A 24,857-nucleotide genomic window follows, 5' to 3' on the forward strand; every position below is an offset into this window, starting at 1 on the left:
AAAAACAAAGGAGGAGGCAACAATGCTTGATAAGAAATGTACTCATTACCTTGCTCATGTAACTGTAACCCCTCTGTACAGTATTTTCACAATAAAAAACATAAATTATAGTGCATTTTACAAATGGAAGTTATTAAATTTACTCCTAATACAGAGAACCTATTGTCCCCTAAAGAAGTTTATGGACAAACTTTCCAAGGATGAAGGCCCACTTACAGAGCTCCTTCTAGTGTGTTTACAGCTAAGCCAAAATGGAAAAGAAAAAAAAAAAGGTCCCAAAGCCACATCCAACCTCTACTTCATCCCTGCGTGGGCAGGTCTTGTTTGTTTTGTTTGTTTTTCAAAACCCACTTCTTAAGCACTGGGGAACTTTCAGCCACTTCCCACAAGTTTCCAGCAACAGCGTGGGCCCCAGCTAATCCCATAATCGAAGGCCTCTTACAGAGCTGGCTTGGAGGGCTTCCATCTCCCCATGAGTATGGGGGAAAAGAAAGCCTGGCAGCACCAGGGACTAGGGACACTAAGGAGAGCAATTGGATCAGCCTTCTAATTCCAGGACCCATTCACTGAGCACCTACTATGTGTCTGGGAAGCATCTGGTATATAGCGAAAAAGAGCTAGAATGTCAAAGGCTTTGGTAGTATTTAGGAAACACAATGGCAGGTTAAGGTAGGGGCTCAATTTGAAGCAGTTTACAGGAAGTACAGCAGAGTATGGGGGTAGTGCCTGTTTTTTAGTTTATTTTCCAGAAATCAAGATGCCTTGGAGGTTCTCCTCTTTTACATTTTTTGTCTGTTTTGTGCCAGTACTGGATCTTGAACTCAAGAGCTTTATGCTCTCTCATTTGACTTTTTCTGCTCAAGGCTGGTGTTCTACCACTTGCATCACACTTCCACTTCCAGCTTTTTGCTGCTTAACTGGGAGATAAGAGTCTCATAACCTTTTCTTCCTGGCCTGGCTTTGAACTTCTATCCTCAGATATTAGCTTCCTGGATAGCTAGGGTTATAGGCATGTTCCTCCATTGCATCTTGCTTATGGGTACAAATATCATTGCTCCCTGCCCTGAATAGCAGAGCAGTGCAAACAGAAGCCTTCATTTCAGTCCCCTGGACTCCCACAGCCTTAGTCTGCTCAGCCATTTAATACTAACATCGACATTGTCAGAATTTCTCCTAAGCTTAGTCAGAATTGCTATCAGGCCTGGAGAAGGCAGATCCATTGAGCAAGAAGGAAGCACAAGTGACTTGTACCAAGAAGAAAGGACGCAAACATAAACATTGTCTATGGGGGAAGGCAACTTTGGATATAGGATATTTCTTCACTATTTCCTTTAATACTAAACAGTAACAATTGTTTTTTATTCTAACACTGGCCACTACTTTATTACCAGCATCTAGGACAGCTCATCTATGGTTCTGTTTCAATCATCTGTCTGTCCTTCCTTCCATCGGAGCATTTATCCATCTATCCATCTTTTTTAATGAAAGCCAGTGTTTTAGCCATTTACAAATACCCAAGATACAGGCAGTCTTTGAGGAACAAGATGGTGCCTTTCTTCCAGCTGTCAGCCTTTTTTTTAGAACTCTCTAGGCCACAGAGAGTCTTGTTTCCTCTCCTACGATGCAAATTCCTCAGACTGAGAGATCCAGAATAGAGACACTGAGAACAGAGGCTTGTCTGCTAGGTCCTTCATCTACCTCAGGTGAGTGAACTCACCTGAGGTTGGACGGGAGTTTACAGCTGTGGGGCCCAAAATGGGTGAGTTGCCTCTGTCAGTATTCACTTGCAAGTTAAACTTTCCCAACTCTCATCATCCATCAGACTGAAGTAATGGATTCCTGTTTGTTCTCATGTCAGCAGACACATAGAAAGGCTTTGCAATAGGCTTGGGTGAACACAATGCCTGGAAAGCCTCTCAGAAAAGTCCAGGCAATTTCAACATAAACCTGAATGCCAGACATTCTCTGGGACAGACAATGGTTCTCAGAAGTCAGATGTCCTGCAGAAAAGGAGCCTGGCCTTTTCCTAGTTTACCTCTGGACTAGAACTTTAGAGAAGCAGCTGGCTGTGAACAGCATCTGAGGTAGAGCCTCCCTAGGGACCCAGATACCCACACTTTTCCCTAAGGGAAAGGTGATAGAGAAACAGCTCATTGGGAAGGAGGCAGCCAAGAGACAGAGAGCCCCATGGTGCTGATTCCTCCAACCCCAATAATGACAGCAGTGTCAATCTGTCCTGTGCTGGGCACTATCCTAAGAATTTTACATCTATTGAATTACCAAGGCCTCCCTTCCCCTGTGAGTTGGCTACTGTTATCATCCCCATTTTATAATTAAGGAAACTGAGGCACTGAGAGGTTAAATAAGTTTAAGGTAACATCACTATGAGGTGCAAACCCAGGCCAATTTGACCCCTAAGACCATGCTTTTTGACCCAGCTGAAAATTCACTCCATCTCACTTCTTGGCCTTGTGGACATGAGATCTCCAAGGGCAGTCAACAGAGCCTCAGCATACTGCACACTTCCCTCTCCTATGTCTCAGGGCAAGAAAGCCCCTTTAACGTTGACGTCCCTCCCTGGCATCATACAGGTGAAATTTAAGATATAAGATATATATCAACTTCTCTTAGTTCAACTTAAGTCTCCAAAACCTTAGCTTCACACTCAGGAATTTTGTTCCTCCATGAAAAGGACAAGAGGTTAGAGTCTGGGCTGGGAGCTGGAGGGAAAGGTAGCCTAGAACAGGAAGGGAGTCATGCTGAGTGTGTAGGGGTACCCATCAGATGTACATGTTGATAAGACTCCAAAAACCAAATTGAAATAACATGCTTTCAAAGGCATTTTTGGTCATTTAGTATAGCTAAATGACCAAAACAGAAAAGCACAATAATACATGTCATCTGAAGCTAGTGACCATAAAGCCTGTTGTAGGTTTTTTTGATTTAGAGTTTAAGAAAAACATAGAAGAGTCAGGATATGGTTTCATGATCACACAGAACCACTCCCTTCTCTCCACTCCTAACATCCTGTACAAAGAAAGCATTCCGTCATTTTAGCACCTTCAATAAAGACAACAATAGACCATACTTTCCTATCTAGGAACTGTTAGCTTGAAATAACAGATAGAGAGGCCATGAGTGTGGACATGGGTCTACAGAGCCAAGAGGACAATGATTAATGGGTTTCCCAGGCATGCTATCAGCTGGCCCAGAGGCCAAGTTAGGGACTGGTCTTAGAATGCATTACCCCAGAGATTCTCTCCCAGGCACTGAGCAGCAGAGGAGCAGCCCACACATTCCCAAGCTGTGAGCTCAGTCATGAGTGAGCCAGAAAAGCCAAGGTGAACAGCAGACGGGCCAGGACAGCCTGGGAGCCTATTCTCAACTCTGCTTCAGGAAAGGGATGCTGGCCATCCTGTGGAACACTCAGACCAACAACAGTCAGACTGTATCATGTTGCAGGAAGACAGAGGGAAAAGAAGCTTTAGACAGACTCTCACAGCACATTAGAGGAGGAGAGGAATTTATGTTTCTGAGGACCTCCTATTGCTGAAAATAACTTCTTGGGTGTGTGTTAAAGCTGGTACAGCATGTTGAGATATGCTATTTTACAGATATAGAAACTGGGGCTCAAGGTCCCCAAACTAATGGGTAAAGGAGCAGAGATTAGATCCCAGATCCCATCTAGGCTCTTCCCAGAAGGTCCTGTGGCACACATAGTCAGTTCCACAAGCACCTAACCTCTCCTCCCAGCTCTGTTATAACCAGATCAGAGCTCCTTAACCCTCTTTATACCATGGACCACTTGTAACTTAGTAAAGCCAGCAGATATCTTCTTAAGGTAGTAACTTTAAATGCATAAAACCAAATGTCAACCCCTATCTAATATATGTTGCATAATATGATATCTAATATCAACGTGTTAAATCACAAGATTTAGTTGTGGGCCTAACATTTTACATCATTTCTAAATGTAATTTGAGAGAGAGAGAGAAAGAAAGAGAGCAAGAGAAAGAGAGGAGAGAGAGAGAGAGAGAGAGAAAGAAATATGCCTGGACTGGCTGCCCAGGACAAATGAAAACTCTGTGATTCCACTGGTGATGAAGTCTCAGGCACTCTCTGGCATTCCCACTCAGGGCATTAGCCCTACACTGGGGGCAATATGTTACTTTTCTGTAAGACCTCAGTGAAAATAAAGGTTTTATCCCTTGTCCATTTTCACAGAGTCCTGAAGATTAAAGATTCTTGGCTTCAGACCTGGCCTACCATAGTCAAGACATTAACAGGTGCCAAATTGTTAACTTCTTTCTTCCTTATAGTTGTAGTGGGTAACACTATCTTTATCTGGCAAAGCAGAAAATACCAGTTCCAAGCAAATCTTAAAGCAAATTAGATACACCAGCCTGTTGGTCCAAGTTTCTGGACTATCAGAGCCAAAGAGGGTGCAATTATAAGCTAGTTGCTAAAAACCTATCTTACCTGAAACTCCATACTTGGCTGTGTAAATTCTGATTTCCCATAACCAAAATAAACACTGAAGCTGATCTAAGGTTGCAAATGCCATCCATAGCCTCAAATTGCAAATTAACAAATTCCTGAAAAAAATTTCAATATGAAATTCTAGAATCAGAACTCAATAATTTATTCAAAAATAATAATGCCCATCTTAAATATTCCAGGCAGGAATTCTTCTGAAAACAAAGGCAAGAATAACATTTGAGTCCTTTCTATAGTCTTACTGCAAGCACTAGGCTGGGGAAAACATATAGATGAAGACCAGTGACTTCACAACTTTCTGAGAGTCATCCTGGTTTGAAAATTCTTGCATTTATTCAGTTATCTCTGCAAAATTCCAGGCCAACTCTTTTAACTCAATTAAGTTTCCACATCTATAATATGGAGATCACAGTCCCAGCCCTTATTACTTCATAAAGCGATTGTGACAATCCATCAAGATGCTAGATGAAAACTTGCTTTGTCAACAGAAAAGTTTTCTTGTGTTGTTAAACTCTAATGAGCAACAGCTCTAGAGTAAATATGAGGCTAAAGTAAAATATTTCTATAGCACAAAATCACGGAAGGATCACATATTCATAACATCTCATCTGTCACTGAGTTTAGCAACACAGATGAAGGGCCAGTAAGGCATCTCCTGCCAACTGAATACAAAGATCTGGATGGTAAGGTATGCATATAATCTCATACCCAAGGGGCTGAGGCAGGAAAATTAGGAATTCTAGGCCAACCTGAGCTACATAATAAGACACTGTCTGAGGTTGGGGGAGAAGAAAGAGAAGGAAGAAGGGAAAAAAGGAATAAGGAAAGAAGAAAGAAGGAGAAGGAAAGAAAAACTGAAGGCAGGAAAAAAGTAAAGGAAAGAAAGGAAAGGGAAGGAAGGAAGTGATCTGGCTCTACTGTCATTAAGGCCTGTCACTCCTCACAAAAAGAGCACAGCTCAGCCAGGCGCCGGTGGCCCACACCAGTAATCCTAGCTACTCAGGAGGCTGAGATCTGAGGATTGCAGTTCAAAGCCAGCCCAGGCAGGAAAGCCCTTGAGACTCTTATCTCCAATAAACCACCAGAAAACTGGAAGTGGCGCTGTGGCTCAAGTGGTAGAGCTGAAGAGCTGATTGACAGTGCCCAGGCCAAGAGTTCAAGCCCCATGACTGACCAAAAAAAAAAAAAAAAAGCACAGCTCATTTTCCTTCTTCCAAGATGGTAGCTCACAGTCTAACCTAGGTAACAACTTAGGAAGAAGGGTCCAGTGAGATGGTGACCTACTTTGGCCAGGATTGGAAAAGAGCCAAACAGATGAGGATACAAAAGCAGTCATAGTCCTTGCTAATCCTAGAGCCTGAGAAAGGCATTTCTGCCATCACAGGGAGAATGGAACCAGGTGATGATGGGTTGGGGTGAGGGGAAATCCTGAGAGCAAGGCATGCAGAGATAGCTCCCTAGAAATTGAGAACACAAGACATAGAACTGATGACAGGAGTTTTGGTGACAGGCCAATGGCTGTCTAAATGGCAGGGGATAGGGGGTACAGGATAGGAGCAGCTGTCCTGGGCCATGGCACAGACAGAAAGCTGGCTAGGTTTTCTAGGAGGGTATTCAAGCAATGCTCAGAAGCTCTGAAGTTATCATCACTTGGAGCTGAGACAAAGCTGGACTCTGCTACTTTCTCCCATGATGGAGGAGAAGTTAAGAGGCTCCAGTATTCTGGGATGAAGTCTGCCTGAAATCAGAGGTTATCAAGAAGTTGCTGGACAGAACTTGACAGGAGAGAACCTGGTGGTGAGAGCTCGGGTTGATGGGTGGCAGGAAGGGAAAGCAGAAAGATGGTCTGGGTTTACAGCAGGTTTTGCAAGGATGTGGTTAGAAAGAAGCTGGTCCAGTGAGAGTTGAGAGAGAGAGAGAGAGAGAGAGAGAGAGAGAGAGAGAGAGAGAGAGAGTGGACAGGTGGTAGAAGCTGTTGGAGAGCCCAGGAGGAGAAGGATCTGTGAGGCTAGACTGTGCCAAGAAGGTGGGTGACAGGTTGATAGAGTGGAGAAGAGAGGTACAGGAAAGAACAGGTCAGCCAGAGGGTTGGTGAGGCAGAAGACAGACTGATCAGAGAGCGTACCAGGTGGGGCTATATTTGGAACTTTAACCCACAGGCACTAGGGAGCTCCTGGACTTGAGCAAAGTCAAGGCCAGGTTTGGGGAGAATGGCTCTATGGAAGCTGCTGACTAAACTGGAGGGGGCAGTGAAGGGAGAGGACTCAGACTGTGATCATCTGTAAGGAGAGTCAGCCAATCCCTAAGCCATAGTAGGACAGTGGCGTGGGAGGACAGGGGGTAAGTAGAATTTGTATAACGGCAGGCACAACAGCCAGAGACAGATGGTGGGATGTAGGAGCAGATGTGAGGTAGGAAACCACCATGATGTCAATTTGAGCCTCTAGGACTTTGAAGAAACAGAAGAAAAGAAGAGAGTTTTAGACGGTGGACTTGTTTCAGAGCAAGAGTTGTTTCCTGAAGAAGTCTACAACATGCCTTGATGGTGTCACGCGGCTCAAGGGGAGCACAGCCTGGACAAATACTTATTAGGTGTCAGGCATTATCCCAGGTGCTGGGGGATCAGAAAAGAACATACAAACAAAAACTCCTACCCCAGGAAGCTCCTATTTTGTTGGATTTTCTGGAAACATTTTTGTTTGTATGCTAATGAGATGTATGCAAACCAGGTACTGGTAGCTCACGCCTGTAGTCCTACTCAGAAGGCTGAGATCTGAGGATTGTGGTTCGAAGCCAGCCTTGGCAGGAAAGTCTGTGAGACAATTATCTTCAATTAATCACAGAAAAAGCCTAAGTGGCACTGTTGCTTAAGAGATAGAGTGCTAGCCTTATACAAAAGGAGCTCAGGGATAGCCCCCAGGGCCAGAGCTCAAGCTCAAGATGTATACAGTTGGAGTAGCCCTTTCTACTTTCTTCTGCCTCAAGAGCAAATGTGACATCTGGAGCTATAGCAGCAACAAGGCTATGAAGCACCTGAAATGTGGCCAGTGAACATTGAGATGAGTTGTAAAATGCAAACAAGATTTCACAGATAATATATAAAAAGATGTAAAATACCACCAGCAATCATTTTTTTATTCACAACATGCTCAGATTATGATATTGTTATATAACAATTCAGATTATGATAGAAGCAACATGAGGTTAAATAAGAGGTCATGGAAAATTAACTTCACCATTTCTCTGCACATTTTTAATGTGGCTACTACTAGAAAAAAATATATGCATGCAGTACTGAAGTTTGAACTTGGCCTTGCATTTGCTAGACAAGCACTCTACTACTTAAGTAATACCTCCAGCCATTTTTTTCTTTATTTTCTGATAAGGTTTCATACTTTTTTTATTTGATTGGCCCAAGACTGCAATCTTCCTATTCTTTCTACCCTTGTAGATGGGATTACAGATATACACTACTATACTAGTTTTGTTTGTTGAGATGGGAATCTCACTAATTTTTTTTCCTTGGTTGACCTCAAACTATAATCCCCCTAATTTACCCTCCCAAGTAGCTATGATGACAAAGGCAAGCCACCACTTCTGGCTCAGTTTACATTATATTTTTATTAGATAGATATATTTTCATTAGAACCCAGGATGCTGAACCTCCAGCCATCACCTCTCTACTTGTTTAGAACAATAAGCCTCTGTTTGTTTTAGATTCTATGTTTTTCATCAGTTACTTGCAGCTGAATGCAATCAGGAGGATGAAAATGTGAGTTGGGTCTTATGAACTCAGCCTAGGACCTCACCCAGCAGACAGGAGGGAGACAGAAATAATCATATCTAGTGATAGAACTCCCTGCTATGGAAAATATGGATCTCCATTTTTTTTTTATCATGAAAGAAACCACAGTGGAGGAAGAGCCTGAAGCAAGCAGTGATGAGGGAGGCCAGGGCACATCTTCCAGTGTGGGAAGCAGAACATTCAACTGTTTCCTGGTTGCCATGGTTTCCTTTTGCCCCACCCAGCGGCACACATTTATTTGGATAATCCTGGCCAGCAATTCCCTAGGGCCTTGTGCAATCCTGGGTGGGCCAGGAACTGCAAGATGGTTTTTATTTTTCTAAAAAAAAAAAAAAGGAAGACCAGCTCCAGCCTCACAAGCCTGTTGGCTGATTTCCCATTGCCCTTGGAAGCTCCTTGAGCTGCCAGACGCTAGCAAAGCCCAAACAAGGCTGTGGTTACCACTCCAGCCCCACAGAGAAGGGATGCTCAGGGCAGTGCTGAGAGGCAAAGTCGACAGACTCTTCAATATGGAATCAAAAGTGGCTGGGTCTACAAAGCCACTATGGAGCTGTGAAGATGTCAGGGCTCACCCGGGACAGCTCCAGAACAAATCCTTCCCCAAGAGTTCATTTCATCCAGGCCTTATGCCAACTTCCTGTGCTGAGATAAACTAGACATCGCCTCTGTCCTCAGGGAGCTCACAGTCCAGAGGAAGGAGACAAAGCAATCCACATGGGTCTCTGAGTAGCCAGAAAATGGTCAGGCCAGGTAGCACCAAATCCAAACTGGAATTGGGATAAGAGAAAGGAGGTCGGGGGACTCCCAGAAGGAGGTAAGTCACAAAGGGAGCTGAGTCACAAAGGGAGCAAGTAGGCTGAACCCCTGTTGGACACTAAGATCACAGATCCTCTGTGGACTAGAGACCCTAAAACTCCCATTATATGGTTAAAATTTGAAGAATATATGTATATTCAATTTGACATGCATGTGTTTGCTCCTCCTCCTCCTTCTCCTTTCCTCCCTTTTTTCCTTTTTTGTTGTTTTCAGAAATAGATTATCATTCTCTAGTTAGGCCCCAAACTTGCAATCCTCCTGCTTCCTGAGTTCTGGGATTACAGATGTGTACCACCATGCTCATTTGGGTTCTTAGAGAACATGTACCTTTACTGATAAAGCAAACTTCTATTTTTTTAATTTTAATTTTAAATTTTTTTTAGTAAACTTCTTATAATGAAGCCAAGTTTCTCAAACAATTTTGGGGGGCTGTAAGGCACCATGGAAGTGTTAGGTGGTAATAATAGTAACAATGTTGTGGTCATAGGAGCAGCAATTCTACCCATACTGCTGCTGAACCCATTCAAGGTTACCCAGGCCAGACTTCAGGTCTCAAATGGTGCCCACTGATGCCCACTCCACAGGGACAAGGACATCCAAGTACGTGGTGACTGCCATGGTACCTCCTTTTGAAAGGATGACTCTTTCTGGTCCTCTTGAACTGTTGGTGGGAGAACAATATGACAATGCCTGTAATTTGTGTGTGTGTGTTCAAGCCAGTATTGAACTCAGGACCTTGCTTGGCGCTTTTTTTTTTCTTTTTGCTGAAGGCTGGCACTCTGTCATTTGAGCCATATCTCCACTTCTGGATTTTTGGTGGTTATTTGAAGATCAGAGATTCATGGACTTTCCTGTCTGAGTAGCTATAATTATATGTGTGAGTCACCTGTGCACAGCTCTTGATTACTTCTAATACTTAATACAACCTAAGTGCTACATAAAATAGTTAACAGCTATAGTAGTTGTATTGTTTAGGATGAAATGATAAGAAATGAGTCTGTACAAAATGTCTTGTGATTTCTGTTTGAATGCATGGATGCAAAACCCCATGAGAAGAAGTCTTACTGTATGCTCATAGGCTGACCCCAGTGTAGCCATGCTGATCACCTTGTGTGGAAACAGCCAAAGGGAGAGGTTTTGCTTCTTAGTATGATGTCTAGGCTCTGGGCTGGATCAGTCTCAGGTACAACATGCAATGCATACATCTGAACCCACACTCCACGTGGTGGAGGGACAGATGAACCAACTATAGCCCTGTTGGTCTCTAGGCCTGAGCACTTTTTCCTACAGTGGGGCAGGTAAGTAGACAGATCAGAGTTCAGCTTCTTCTAGTACAGAATTTCATGCCCCTGAGAATAATCCTGTGTTATGCCTACAACTGTCCATATTAGGTAAAGTGGTACTTAACCTGCTGGGGCCAGCAGACTTTACCCCAGTGATGACTTCAGAGGTCAGGAATGTCAGATAGGCTTATCCAGGCAGGAGATAGCAGCCTGGTACTCCCAGCTTCACCCCTTCCTTCTCTCATCCTCCCTGCCCTTCCTCTCTGCTGCCCTGCTGGGCTTCACTTAAATGATTCAGGAGTCACATGACCAGCTGGGCCTGAGCCCCACACTGGGAAGGCAGGCACCTGGGAGGCAAAGAAAAGTGTGGGACACATGTAAGAAGATGAGGGATAGGCTGACTGTGCTGGGTACTCACAAAACACAGACATACCCCTTTAAAAAGATGGTAAAGGAGTTTTCACTATATCATCTAGCCCCATTCTTGCTGCTGATGACAAAGGTCCATGACTCATTTCCTGTGAGCCTGTCTTTACAGCAATAAGGTACCAATGCCTCATGGTCTGTATGATCACTTGTGGCTATTGAACAGTCCCATGGGAGGTGAAAGAAAGAGCCCTGAACTGGATTGTTGTATACAGGGGATACTGTCCAGTGAGAACCGGGGTTCCTCACCCATAAGTCTCCAGGTTCTCTGAGTGCAGGACTCCCTCCTCAAAGCCTATCCCTTGTAGGTCTTTCTCCCCATTTCCTCCTACCATCCATCTATCCATTCTGCTTTTCTTGGCTCTCACCAACCCTCCACTCCCCCACACCCTTTCTTTCCCATTACACAAGCAACACCTTCTTCCTGGAATTTGTCTCTCTGCCTGTGTTTCCTCTAGTTGTTCCCTCAGCTTTGCAAAGCACATTCCTACTCACCCGTCAAGCCCCACATCATTCCTCTTCCAGGAAGCATTCCCAGACTACCGCAGTCACAATTAGTCATTTGTTTTCCTATACTTCTGCATGCCAGTATGCACATCTCTCTCATCGTACTTAAGATGCTAATGATAATAATGGCAAATTGTTATTATGGTTTCTGATTGCTTATGATGTGCTAGGTAATATTGTCAGGGCTTAAGATTGCCTTATTCAAACTGGGTGCTGATGGATCATGCCTGTAATTCTAGCTACTCAGCAGTCTGAGATCTGAAGATCAAGCTAGTTCCAAGCTAGCCTGGGCAGTAAAGTCCATGAGACTCTTATCTCCAATTAACTACCAAAAACTGGAAGGAGAGCTATGGGTCAAACTGGTAGAGTGCTAGCCTTGAGCAAAAAATCTCAGGGACAGTGTCTATGCCCTGAGTTTAAGCCCTATGACTATGACTACCACCACTACCACCACCACCACGAACAACAACAACATAAAAGATTGCCTTATTTAATCCTCATAGGAACTCTGAGGAAGGTGCCATTACTACTCTCATTTTATAAGAAATGGCACAGATATTATGTAACCTACTCAAGACCATAGAGTAATCAGAGGCCAATAAATATCTAGAGAAGTCTCTGGAACACAGTAACTGCTCAATAACTATTGACCCCATAAATTACTAAATAAGAGTAAAAATGTAAATAATTATATTTCTATCTTCATTACAGAAAACTCAAGCAAGAAGAACTTCCCATTCATTACTTCTGCCTTCCTATGCATTCAGGGCCTAGTTAATGTGTAAGGTACTGGAAACATGGTTAATGGAAGAATGAACAGAAGAATATGAAATCAAACTGAGAAAAAGCCTGAACTCCAGCACTGCCACCCATTGGCTCCAGCTAAATAGCCTAGATTGTCACCTGTCAATGTGGGTGACAATATACAACATTCTCTTATACAGCTTCTGACCTTTAATGTAAAGGTTTACATAAAAAAATGGCCAAGTCCATGATTTTGTGATCATGGCAACCTCACTCTTATTTATTATAAGTTCTTCTGGGCTGCTTTCCCTGGCCACACCTGGATGTAACACGTGAGCCAGGTGTAATCCTAAGGTAAAGTCAATATCAGTCCTGAAAATATTAATTTGGCTTGATCTTTGGTTCACTCCTGTCTTATCCCAAGTCACACCCAGAGAAAGAATTATTAAGAGCTTGATGAAACTCTCATTAATAGTACTAAATAATAAACAATGAACTCACATTAGATTATGCAAGTGATATCTGAGCCATTGCTCTGGAGATCTTTGAGGTTATTCTGTTTGTCTCCAGGCATCTCTGCCAGAACTCTTCTTCTCTGAATAGATCTTGGTCCCCTATCATCTACAACCACCACATGGATGCATACATGCACACACAAACACAAATACCTGAGCCATTGCTCTGGAGATCTTTGAGGTTATTCTGTTTGTCTTCAGGCATCTCTACCAGAATTCTTTTTCTCTGACTACATCTTGGTCCCCACCACAAGCATACATGCATCGTGTACACGTCCACGCATGCACGCACACACGCACGTGCACACACACACACACACACACACACACACACACACACACACACACACATGATAAATGCTGGTGAAATACTAAAGGCCATGACTTCTTCAGGTGATACGAGATGTGTCTACATCCCTGAAAAGGTAGGGGTCTGGCTGAATTGTTCTCATCTTAACCTATGGCTAACCAAGAGCATGACTCTCTGCCTGGCACCTGTTAGATTACTTGGCTTCACATTTATGATCAGCTATATTTATGCTAATTCCAAGGATGTTTTGTTTATATAATGCTAAGTATAAACCACTACACTAAAAGAAACAAGCAGGAGTGACCAAGAAAGTGTCTTCTACTTGGAAAGAGAGGTAAGACCCCTCTCCTGTGGTTTTAACTTGCAATAAGGAATATAAGTATTAATCATCTACATGTGAATCCAGTATGGGAAGATTTAGCCCATAGCTGGAACAAAAGTAACCAGCTATTGTAGAGGACACCAATCTCTTTTGTGCCTTATCTTGTACCCCACATCCTCTGTGTCAGTCATTTGATGCTTGAAAAAGCAGCTGATCACAGTAACTAATTGGTCCAGAAGTGGACCATTCAAAATACTGCGAGATTTTTTTCTCAATATTAAGCTGGAAGAGAAAGCTCTAGTCTTTTGAGTCATGTAGCTTTGAAAATATGAAGAGGCTACAAATACAAAAGAAGACCTGTCTGTAGGAAAGAGAATAACACCAACACAGAGAAAAATATCCCACAAGAAAGGATGGATCCAATGGGACACATCAAATGTATCTTCTTCTACTTAGTACCTGGGTAGGTTTTATGAGCTAGACTATCACACATTTAAAAGGCATAAAAACTTTTGAACAAACCCCACTCTTACCTATCATCACTAACAAAAGATATTTTCTTTCTCTTTGTTTCTCAGGTGCCAACAATGTCCTACCAACCACAAGATGTGAAGACTGTTACTTCAAGCTTAGCTTGTAAAGTAAGGACTGGTCAGACAAGCCAGGCAAACCACCTGGCTGGTGACTTTTGAAACAAGAACATCTTCATAGTGGCCAGCCTTCACTCATCGCCCTGCTGGATGACTCACTTTCTGATCACCAACAAAGACCTATGACAGTCACAGAGTACTGAATGAGTGGGGCGATGGCATCTTCTAATAAAATAGTTCTGGAAGCCAGGTGCTAGTGCCTCATGACTATAATCCTAGCTACTCAGGAGAATGAGATACAGAGGATCACTGTTTAAAGCAAGCCCTATTGGAAAAGTTCTGGAGACCCTGTCTTCAAAATAGCTAGCAAAAAGCTGAACTAGACATATGGCTTAAGTGGTCAAATGCCAGTTGTGAGCAAGCAAGCTGAGTACAAAGGCCTGAGTTCAAACCCTAGTATTGTCAAAACAGAACAGCAAAACTAAACTGAAAAACAGTTCTGCAACTCTCTGGAGAGAGCAGCATGGATCCAGGCCACCTAACTTATTTCTATGGGACTTCTATATGTTATTTATTTGAGGGACTGTATTTGAGTATGTGGACTCATTAAAAAAAAGAAAAGCTACCATAAACAACGACTGGGAAGGGTAATTCTGATAACGAAGAGCTTTGCTTCCTCTACCTCTGAGACCTACTCAGTGAGATATGAATCATGGAGTTATGACTTAGAAGATAGACGTGGAAGGAATGGCACCCAAGACACACGTCTCCCCCTTTCCCTCAGGAAGACCCTCAGGTCTTCCTCAGGCTACAAGGCATCCGTTTATGGGCAGGCACTGATGGATGGTTCGTGTGCTCTTAGAATTCTCTTCCTATGTCCCATTCAGTCTGCACCTTCAGTCCATAAGGAGCTCAGCAGCTGTTTCCCTAGGGCAATGCAAAGCAGCCATATCCCACAGTAGACTCAGCAGCTCCTCATAACCAAAACAAAAACACAACAGGCCTGATTGCCATGGAGAGTTCAATCCTCTTGTCCTGGGATTGGCACTGACTGGAATTCCAAGGGCTCTAGCTGAGCTACCTCCTGAGAGGTCTAAATACAGTACATTCATTCTTAACCTAAACATACAGCCTGGACCAGTGCCCAGGCTGACAGCCCCTTGGGGCCAGCAGCAAGTCTTGGCTTCTAGCTGTCTGTTGGGTGGTGGCATTTCAGAGATTGTGATGCTCTGCTTGGCGAGTGTTCATTGGTGCTGCCTGAGGCTGGACTATGGGGGATACAAACAGCTTGTGTAGGGTTAACTCCAAATGTACTTCTGAGTAAGGAAATGCATCTTGGAGAAAGGGCAGGCAAATGGAGAATGTCAAGGTGTCAGGAGGAAAAGATAAAAGAGAAAGGAAAAGAAATTAAGAATGAAAGACCTCCTTCTTAGACAATGAATTAAAAAAAATCAGAGGATCTTTCTAAAAACTTTGTTTGCAGAGAAGCACAACTCTGTAATTATGTCTCTCTAAGGGACTTTGGGATTAAGCCCGGGAATTAGATAGATCAAAGTTATCTTCTAGTTCTCAAATGGCCCAAAGGGTGACTGCAGCTATTAATCAGATCATGGACATAAAGTGCTTAGCCTGTAGAAGCTGCATGATAAACAAAGGCAACTGGAGGTACAATTTGAATAGGAATAGAAATAGAACAATGGCAAGTATTCACTTGACACCCTCCACCTTGCCTTCGGTTTTCCTTCTTGGAAAGGGCACAAGAATGGTGACTGAGGCTGGGTGTGGTGGCTTAAATCTGTACTCTTAGTTACATAGAAGACTGAGTTTGGCTGGATGGTGGTTCAAGGCCAGTGTGAGCAGAAAGTCTTATGAGACCTCTTCTCAACTGATAGCAGGGCACCATAGTATGCATCTGTAATCCTAGATTTGGTGGGAAGCTTAAAATAGGCAGATCACTCTCTAGGCACATTACATAGGCAAGAGGCAAGAACCTATCTCAAGTATAACTAGACAAAGAAAGAGCTGGAGTTGTGGCTCAGTGGTAAAGCACCTGCCTCTAGGCCCTGAATTCAAACCCTGGTATCATTAACTAATTTTTTAAAAAGAAGCATGGCTGAGGCTGCCACAATGAGCTATCCTAGCCTGGATACTTGGAGCATGTATAGACAAGGAAAACTTTCAATAGAGAACAGTACAAAGCTTATCTAAGAACCTTAAACTAGCAAAATAAAAACAGTTCCCTAATTCCCCGTGTCACCCCAATTACATGAAAGTGAGAAATGTCTGGGAGGGTTTCCCTTACCTTGGTATTCACACATGACTTCCCTCGCTTGTATTCTTTGTGGGAGCCACGCTTGTCCAGTTTGTACCACAAGGCTTTGGCCTTCCAGGTGGTCACACTGGACTTGAGCTTGGAGTAAAAGTTTCTGTGGTCCAGAGGGTCTAGGTCTAGGAGGCGTGTGAGCATGTTGAAGGCTTGGAGGGTGCCTTTGCATGTGGATGCCTGGACAAAGTTCTCAAAGACATGGCCCACATGGGTCTGCTTCTCATCCTCATTCTCCCCCATGGTTCAGGAGCTGCCTGGAGCAGTGGCGTGGAGAGGGCAGAGGTGATCACCATGAAGCACCTGGAGAAGCGTTACACCTGCAAAGGTAAGTGGAGACAGAGGTGAGCCTCATGGGAGATGTGGGGGAGGGAGGAGGGGTACTGAGAGGAAAAATGAAATTCCATTAAGAGAGTAAAATGCTGATGTTAGTTTTTAGTACTTAACACTAAACCTAGACCATCTTTGGAAAATGTTCAATTGTACCTTCCAACCTGGCACGATGCCTTTGCTGGCAATCTTTCTCTCACTGCCCACTCTTCTCCCTAGCTGTAAAAATCACAGATTGTTCAAAGCTATATATACCTCTGCTAATGTCAACAGGACCCAGTCAGTTGTGCTAGAAGCCAGATGGCTCCGGAAATGGTGACTAATAAAAAGAATAGGCCTGCAAAGTACACCAGACTGAGCATCACTGAAAGTCCACCATTCTTGGTGCTGCAAGTTGATTTGTGAATATGACACAGGAACATCATATTAGGGCATAATAAAAATCTCAAAGCATGTCATCTCCTCTATCCTTAGACTGACCATTGAAAGTTTTTCTTCACTCATTACCAAGGACAGAACTTTTTCCCACATGGGTGACACATGGCCCTCACTTCATTCCAATAGGCAAAAGGAGGCCATGCTTGGTAAGGCCAGGCTGGGAGCTGTTTGCAACAAGTGCACAAGCTGAAGGGAAAAAACGAAGTTATGGGTGTTCATTCACATCACAAAAATAGCTCTCCCGGGTTTTGGCCATGATCCTTTCTTTCTGTACCACTCTAACCTCAGGCATTTCTTATGAAAGTCATTTCAGTTTCAAAGGAAGAAAAATAAAGTAGAGCTGATTTTTCCAAAGCATTGGCTATTTTTTTCCTGAGTGCAAAGCTAGTGCACCAAGACCAGTGTGGAGGAGCTGAGGTTGGTCCAGCTGTCAGGAGGACTGAGGGGGTCTGTAAACAGGAGGGCTCAGCAGGGGAAACTCCCCAACAAGGCCCTCAGGCAGCTGCATGCTCTCCAATTGCAAACGTTTATTGAGGACACATTTTGGGTTTGTAATCCTAAAAGCAGAGACTGGTGTTATTGTTTTTACCAGTATTGGGGCTCCAACTCAGGGTCTGGGTACTGTACCTTAACTTTTTTTGCTCATGTCTGGCGTTTTAACCGGAGAGAAAAGTCTCATGGTCTTTTTAGCTACGGCTAGCTTCAAACAGAGATCCTCAGATCTCAGCCTCCTGAGTAGCTAGAAGTATATACGTGAGCCACCAGCACCCAACTCTAATTTCATACTCACTCAACAACAACTAACTCTCCTTTGGTAAGTGTTAGGAATCACTAGATGCTGGAGGTGAAGAGATGGCAAGTCATAGTGAGGAAGACAGAAGAGTAGAGCTGAAATCAGGCAAGAGAGAAGCATTCTGGAATGGGAACAGTAAAGTAAGTATAGATGGGATGCAGAACAGCAGGTGGCCAACAGAGTCTCAAGGAAGCCAGAAGGGCCCCAAAAGAAAAATTGCAAACCAAACTTCAGTTCTAGAGGTGAGGGAAACTTCATTACAAAACTGGGGAGTGGACACTCCAGGCCAAGGAGGCACCCTACAGAGGCACACCACTGGAAAAAGAACAGCTACAGAGTCACTGCAAGTTCAAGGGGTCAGTGGTTAAGGACTCCTGAGAAGATGTTCATGGGATGGGATGAGGGTGATGTCCAGAGCAGACTGTGGTGTGTGTCCCCTCTAGGCCACATGGCCCTTCCCTAGTTGCTCTGCCTGGCTTGGAGGAGACAGATTCCCTCATGGATGTGCTTGGCTTCTCTCACGTTCATGGCACTGGCTCTGGCATCCTTCACATAAACACTGCTGCTTCTAGGGTCTCAACTTCCTCCCACGTGCCATACTTGCCACCCAGAAAGCATAAACGGAAAGCAGGACCCAGTTGTTTTGCAAGGCCTATTAACATTCCCAGACTTTATCTATCTTTGGAAGTACTTTGGTGCCAGCATTGAACACAGGGTGCAGTAGCTCGAGAACAAATATAAAGCTACTGGGATTTCACTGAGGATGTGCAGGTGACTTTCAGTACTTAGCCCCTTTCTTCCTCTGTAGGTTTCCAATAAGTCACATAAACACCAAGCAGTCTGCTGAGAGGAGGAGGAGAAGGAAGCCTGGATAATGGTGGATCCTGGCCTGGGAGGCACAGCAGCCTGATCCATCCTACAGGCAGATTGTGCCTGGGAATGCAACAGATGGAAAAAAAAATTCAATTTTGCAAATCAGTTGGCTAAATTCTCTAGATTGCCAACTCTTCCTTGTCTAAAATTGCACAGGGTTTGGAGGTAAGAAGGTAGTTCTGACTCCCAGACAATAATTTACAAACTAGAAGAACTTGTCTCCTCCCTCTAAGGAAAAATGAACCACTTAATCTTATGGCTCCAGTGGAAAAGGAGCCAAATGTGGTGCTGAGGGCCTGTGGTGTGGGTGTGGGAGCTCCAGGAACTAGCTCTTATCTCTGGTGTGATAAGGGAAGGTGGAGGGAGATGGCCAGACAGGAGATAAGCCAGCCTTGGACATGCAACCCCCTATCACCATGGCTGGCAGTACCAGGCTCAGACCTGTCTCCCTACCTCTAAAATGTAAAAGTCTCAGCCTTTAAAACTGGCCTAGCAGTTTAAGTCAAAGATCTTAAAGATGACATTAACACCCAGGCTGGGCAGTGTTCTTCATTGGACAACATCAGAATACTCAGTCAAATTGACTTGACATGACCATAGGCAAGTTATCTCATCTGCCTCAGTCTCAGTTTTTCTCATCTGTAGATGGGAACAATAGCACTCCTTTCACAGGATGGTAAAGAATAAATGATCTGATGTGTTTAGCACTCAAGATCTATATTACTGTTCTTCCAATGGCCCAAATGTCACCCAAGCAAAGAAGGTGAGAAAGGAAACTAATTCATGACTGATTGTTTACACTAGCTTCCCAAAGGGCAGGGCCTGTTGTTCAGTGGCAGAACACTTACCTAGTAGCAATTCAAAGCTCTGGGTTCAATTCTCAGCACCATAAACAAAAGCTAAAACAAAAAAAATTGTACTAGACTAGCTTCCAGGTCAATTACATACCTTAATACTACAGAGCACAGACTTTCAATTCACTAGACCTGGATTCAAACTCACTTCTTAGTCCTGTAACCTTGGATAAATTATTAAACTTCTGAATTTCAAGAAGCACATATGTCAAGTGGAAATCCTACAGAGTAGTTTTGGTGGTGAGTGGAGATACACAGGTACAGAGTAATGTTGGTAATGAACTGGGAAGGGCCAGTCTAGCACTCACAAGAGTACAGTGAGTCCAAATTTCAGGTCTCTACTTCCCAAGAACTTTGGGTGCATTACCCTTTGTGAGCAGGCTTCAAGAGGTACAAGTAAGAGGTTCAAATGTGTTAAATCTAAGGATGCTGGGTGGCTAGCTCTTGGTAAAGCCTGCCTCTTTAACTACCACCCAGCTGCCTTTTTGGTTTGACATGTGATAGAAATAGAAGTAACTAGCTGGAAATATGAAAGGTTCTGTGTTTTCTGGGAAGAGACAAGATGTGATGCTCTTGTTTCCAAGAATAGCCTTGAAGCAGCTTGGGTTTTGCCCAACCAGAGTCCCTTATTTGTGGTTCTTCTGCTCCCTTGCCGATGTGACTTCATGAGTCACAAAGCTGTTCCCTTCCCCTGCCTCTGGCCACTGCATATAAACACTTGGGGCCTCAGACTTCAGGTGACAGCATTGGTAATGAACTCATCCCATAACAACTGGAAGCCAAGGTCAAGGTCTGTGCAGAGTCCCAAGACCCCTTTCAAAGTGACAGATGAGGTCTCATGAACCCCATTCTGCCTGTGCACACTCACATTTAGGACTTTTATTCCTTCTGTCTCTCACTTGCAATAACAGCAAACCATGTGATCAGGCCTTGAAAAAATGGTGGCATTCATAGGAATTCAAGGAGGCCTGGAAAAGATACTGCACAGAGCTAATCCACAAGGTAGTCATTTGGCCCAGGAGAAAACCTCAACCTTCAACCTCATCCTCAAGGCCCCAGAAAAGTTTCAAGGTCAGTGCAACCTAAGAACAAAATCTTGATGTTATTTTATAGTGCCAAGCTATCCAAGCCTACCATTTCCCTGTCTACCTCACCAAGGAGGCATGGGGCAGACTCATCAAGGACTTGGGGTGTTTGCCCTCTGTACTTGCAGGGGATAGGATGCACTAAGAGCTCCAGTCTGAGCCTCACACATAGGCAACACTTAGTTGTGGCAACCTAAACGCAACCTATGGTGGTGGCTACATCTCTGAAGTGCCCAACATGTGCAGGAACACCTGTTCACTGAGGCCTTGCAGACCCAACAGGGCTCAGTTTCCCATTTAACTGTTCATCAGGACACTACACAGATGATTGAACAACAACAACAACAAAAAGCAACTCCACAGTTGGGAAGGGACAGAAAGGGCCACCACATCCCGTGTGTGCTCTCTTTCTGGCCAGATGCCTTCAGCCATCTCTTGGTTATCTCCATGATGCAGTATACATTGACTCCTGGCACATCCTGATATCTGCCTGGTGAAAATCAGCCTCAAGAAGTCTTAATGGGAGCAAGGGAGAGAAGAAAAGAGGGGATCCGTGAGGGAAGGAGGGTGTCTGCTTCTCCAAGGGTCTCTCTGCTGCTTGGTCTTGTCCTTGAGATCACCTATGGCAAGTGGAAGCCTTCTCCTGCAGGATGAACCCATATATGCACAACCTTCTCACCTGTGCCTTTACTGCAGAAAGTCTAATAAGGGTCTGGCTACAGCAGAGCCAGGATACTGTCACCTAAGTGCCCCAGGCAGAGGCATTAGACCTTCTTTGAGAGCCCATATCCATTTGCCTCTGCCCTTCCAGCCCTGTTCACCTTCTCCATTCTTCAATGGTTTGCAGACATCACTTGTCTGGCTTGAAGTGCCCTCATGCTTCCCCACTTCCTAGCCTCCATCCACTTCCTTTTGGAAGCCATGCATAGAGCCATGTAGTTGGATGATCCAGTAAGTCTCCACCCTGCAGGGTCCTGCTGCCTGGATGATGCCCAGACACAGTGTGTTCTGACAGCAAGGGGAAAGGCAGTCAGGCCACCGCTTGCCAGGCAATCTCACTTGCATATCCTAGGAGTTTTCAAGACAAGTCTATGGCTGGTGTATCCCTTCCTTTTCCTTCTTTCTGCTTCTTTCCCCCTCCCTCTCCCTTAGAAGGGTTTTTTTTGAGGGGGCGGGGGGAAGGAGTTGGTCATGGAGTTTGAACTCAGGGCTTGAGCTCTGTCCCTGAGCAATTTTGCTCAAGGCTAGCACTCTACCACTTTAAGCCAAAGCACTGCTTCTGTTTTTTTTTTTTTTGTATTTGTTTTTGTTTTTGGTAGTTAATTGGAGATAAAGAGTCTCAAGCGTTTCCTGCCTGGTTTGGCTTTGAACTGTGATCCTCAAATCTCAGCCTTCTGAGTAACTAGGATTACAGGTATGAGCCACAAGTGCCCATATTTTGCCAAGATTTGACTTGCACTCAGGCCCTCACACTCTCGCTTAGCTTTTTCACACATGGCTGGTGCTCTGTCACTTGAACTATACCTCCACTTCTGGCTTTTTGCTGCTTAATTGGAGATAAGAGTCTCTCAGATTTGTCTTCTTGGACTGGCTTTGAACTGAGATTAAGTGTCCACTTCCTGAGTAGCTAGGATTATAGATGTGAGCTACTGACACCTACCAGAAGAGTACTAAAAAGGGAAAAGTAATTTCAGAATTTGCCCATTTTCCTCTTAGGTAATGCAATGATAATTTTGCCATATGTGTTTGCTATTTTATGTGTATATATGTATCTCTCTATATATGTGTGTATACACTAATGTACATGTATATGGATATATGCATGCATTTTATTTTTCCACAACAATTTCTAATCATGCTGCACATCTTTGCCTATACCTCTAAGCTCCTCTTCAGAACTTACTAGGAGAAGCATAAAACTCTACCCTGGAAAAAGTGGAGCTCAAGTCCCACCTTCCCTCCCCTTGGCACTGCTAAGGTACTTAGTGCTCTGGACACATTTATACAGCCTCTTTATGTCCATCATTTCATTTAATCCCACTGGGTTGATAGGGAAGACTGATATTTTGGCAGAAAGGGGAGGCTGAGACAAGTCTGCTTTCACCTCACTTCAGAATCTATACTCTCACCCACAGACCATGGGCTCACACAGCAGAAATTGCATCTCCCCAAGTTAAGGCATCTCCTTCCCCTGCCTGTCAGTTTTAGCACAGGAAGTGGGTCTTATCCGTCTCACCTTCCTCAGGCCCAACAGTGCTAGGCCACTTGACTCCATCACACTAGTTATTTCCTCCAGGAAAGACAAGGGCAGCCTACATGGAGACCTGCTGTTGGCCTAACTAATGAACTGAGTTAAATTCTATTCAATGGATCATAGGGCACACAAGGTCAGTGTGGCATGCCACTTCCCAAAGAGTCATGACCTTCCTATGGCAGTGTGGAATGAAATGATGGCACCATCTACATCTGGCTGGGATATGCCTGTGGGACCCTTGAAGAGAATGCATATACATTGGCAGAAGCCTGTGTACCTACTAGACAAACCTGCAGACAAAATTTCACAGAGAGACCATCTTACTGCAAGTAGTTTGTAGACTCGTTTGAGGGCTAGGGAATCACATATTGGATACCTGGGAAAACTGTGAGCTCTCAAAATTGTAGTTGCCAGGAGATCAGCTTGTCTCAAAAGATGGATAGGAAGAGGAATGAGAATGGCAGTTGCCAGGGACCTGGACAAGGGGGAATGCAGAGTTTGTGTTTAAGGGGCAGAGCTTCAGTGCAGAAAAATGAAAATCTTCTGTGGATGGATGGTGGTGATGGCCATACAATATGAAATGTCCTCAGTGCTACTGAACTCTCTGAACTGCACACTTAAACATGGTTAAAATGGTAAATTTCATGTTATGCATATTTTACCACATAACAGCAATACATTACATAACAAAACAGCATATAAAACAAAACCACCATGTCCACCACTTAAGAGTGGGAGCTGCCCAAGGCCAGGGTACAAAATGTGTGGCCTCATTAATAATGAAGTTAATTTCTAAAATACTGAATTAAAATGTAACAGGCAAAATAAATCATCATACTAATGGAGGAAATTTGTTGGATTTTAGTAGGTGAAGTGCAACACATTTTAACTTTTTGCTTATAGTGGGGATTGAAAACTTGGCCTTTTCATTCAAGGCTTTGCTGGTAACCTAGAAATGTCACAGTTATCTGCTTGGGGTGGCTCCAAGCCTCTATCCTTAGATCTCAGCTTCTTGAGTAGCTAGGATGCTAGACATAAGCCATTGGACTGGTGCAATTTTATATTATCCAAAGCCATCTAACCTTCTCTCAGTCTTCCCTTCAAATTTGGGTCCAGGAAGCTTCTAGTGGGTCTGCCAAGACAACTTTTATATCTTGCTTCCTTTTTTCAGGTTCTCATCACTGACCCACTTCCTCCCACTTGGATTTGTGACGTCCCTTTCAATATTTCAGGGAAGCTGGGGTACTAACTCATTGGTCTTTGCTCCCATGGTCCACCACACATGGCTCCATCAGGAAGAACACTCCTACCCCTGGGTTCTTGCTGTCTCTGCACAATGTGACTCACAGACTGCATTCCCCTGGACACAGGGAGCATTCTTCCTTATAGTGAGCAGTTTCCCCTGGAGACCTGTCCACATTAGCCCAGATCCATTGGATGCCACCAGGCTTGAATGAGTATAAACAATGGCCATGTAATCCAGCAAACCCTCAAGTCAGGGTTTCAAGTATTTCTTATTAACGAATGTCCACCTTGACAACCCTATCTTTGACTTGACTTCCTTTTTTTTTTTAGTAAGTTTTTTTTTTTTAATCCGGTAGTGGGCCTGAACTCTGGGCCTGGGCACTGTCCTTCAGCTCTTCAGCTCAAGGCTAGTGCTCTACCACCTGAGCCACAGCGCCACTTCCGGCTTTTTTCTTTTTTCTTTTTGCTTATGTGGTGCTGGGGAATCGAACCCAGGGCCTCAGGCATGCAAGGCAAGCGCTCTACCACTGAGCCACCTTCCCAGCCTTAGTAAGTTCTTTTTTACTGTGAAAATACCATACAGAGGGGTTACAATTACATGAGCAAGGTAATGAGTACATTTCTTATCAAGCATTGTTGCCTCTTCCTTTGTTTTTCCCCTACCATCCTTGCCCTCCCATCTCCATGACTACACCCCTCCCCCACCAAAGTTGTAAAGTTCATTTTTCAACATAGCATCTTGTACATCTCATTGTTGCAATGGGCCCACCTGTATCCCTATTTAAACAATTTGTTGGGGCTGGGAAGTTGGCTCAGTGGTAGAGTGCTTGCCTTGCATGCACGAGGC

The 24,857-nt window shown here is 44.0% G+C and overlaps 1 protein-coding gene across 1 annotated transcript in view; it reads right to left on the reverse strand.

Moving 5' to 3' along the window:
- The window catches only part of Mical2 (microtubule associated monooxygenase, calponin and LIM domain containing 2), a 130,836-nt gene that overhangs the window by 70,795 nt on the left and 35,184 nt on the right, over window positions 1-24,857 (reverse strand). Inside the window, exon 3 of the mRNA XM_013028797.1 lies at window positions 16,118-16,458. Coding sequence (XP_012884251.1) covers window positions 16,118-16,381 — 264 coding nt within the window. The 5' untranslated portion in view covers window positions 16,382-16,458. The remainder of the gene's footprint in view (window positions 1-16,117; window positions 16,459-24,857) is intronic.

This window comes from Dipodomys ordii, unplaced genomic scaffold (assembly GCF_000151885.1).
Source record: "Dipodomys ordii isolate 6190 unplaced genomic scaffold, Dord_2.0 Scaffold113, whole genome shotgun sequence".
Lineage (NCBI taxonomy): Eukaryota > Metazoa > Chordata > Mammalia > Rodentia > Heteromyidae > Dipodomys > Dipodomys ordii.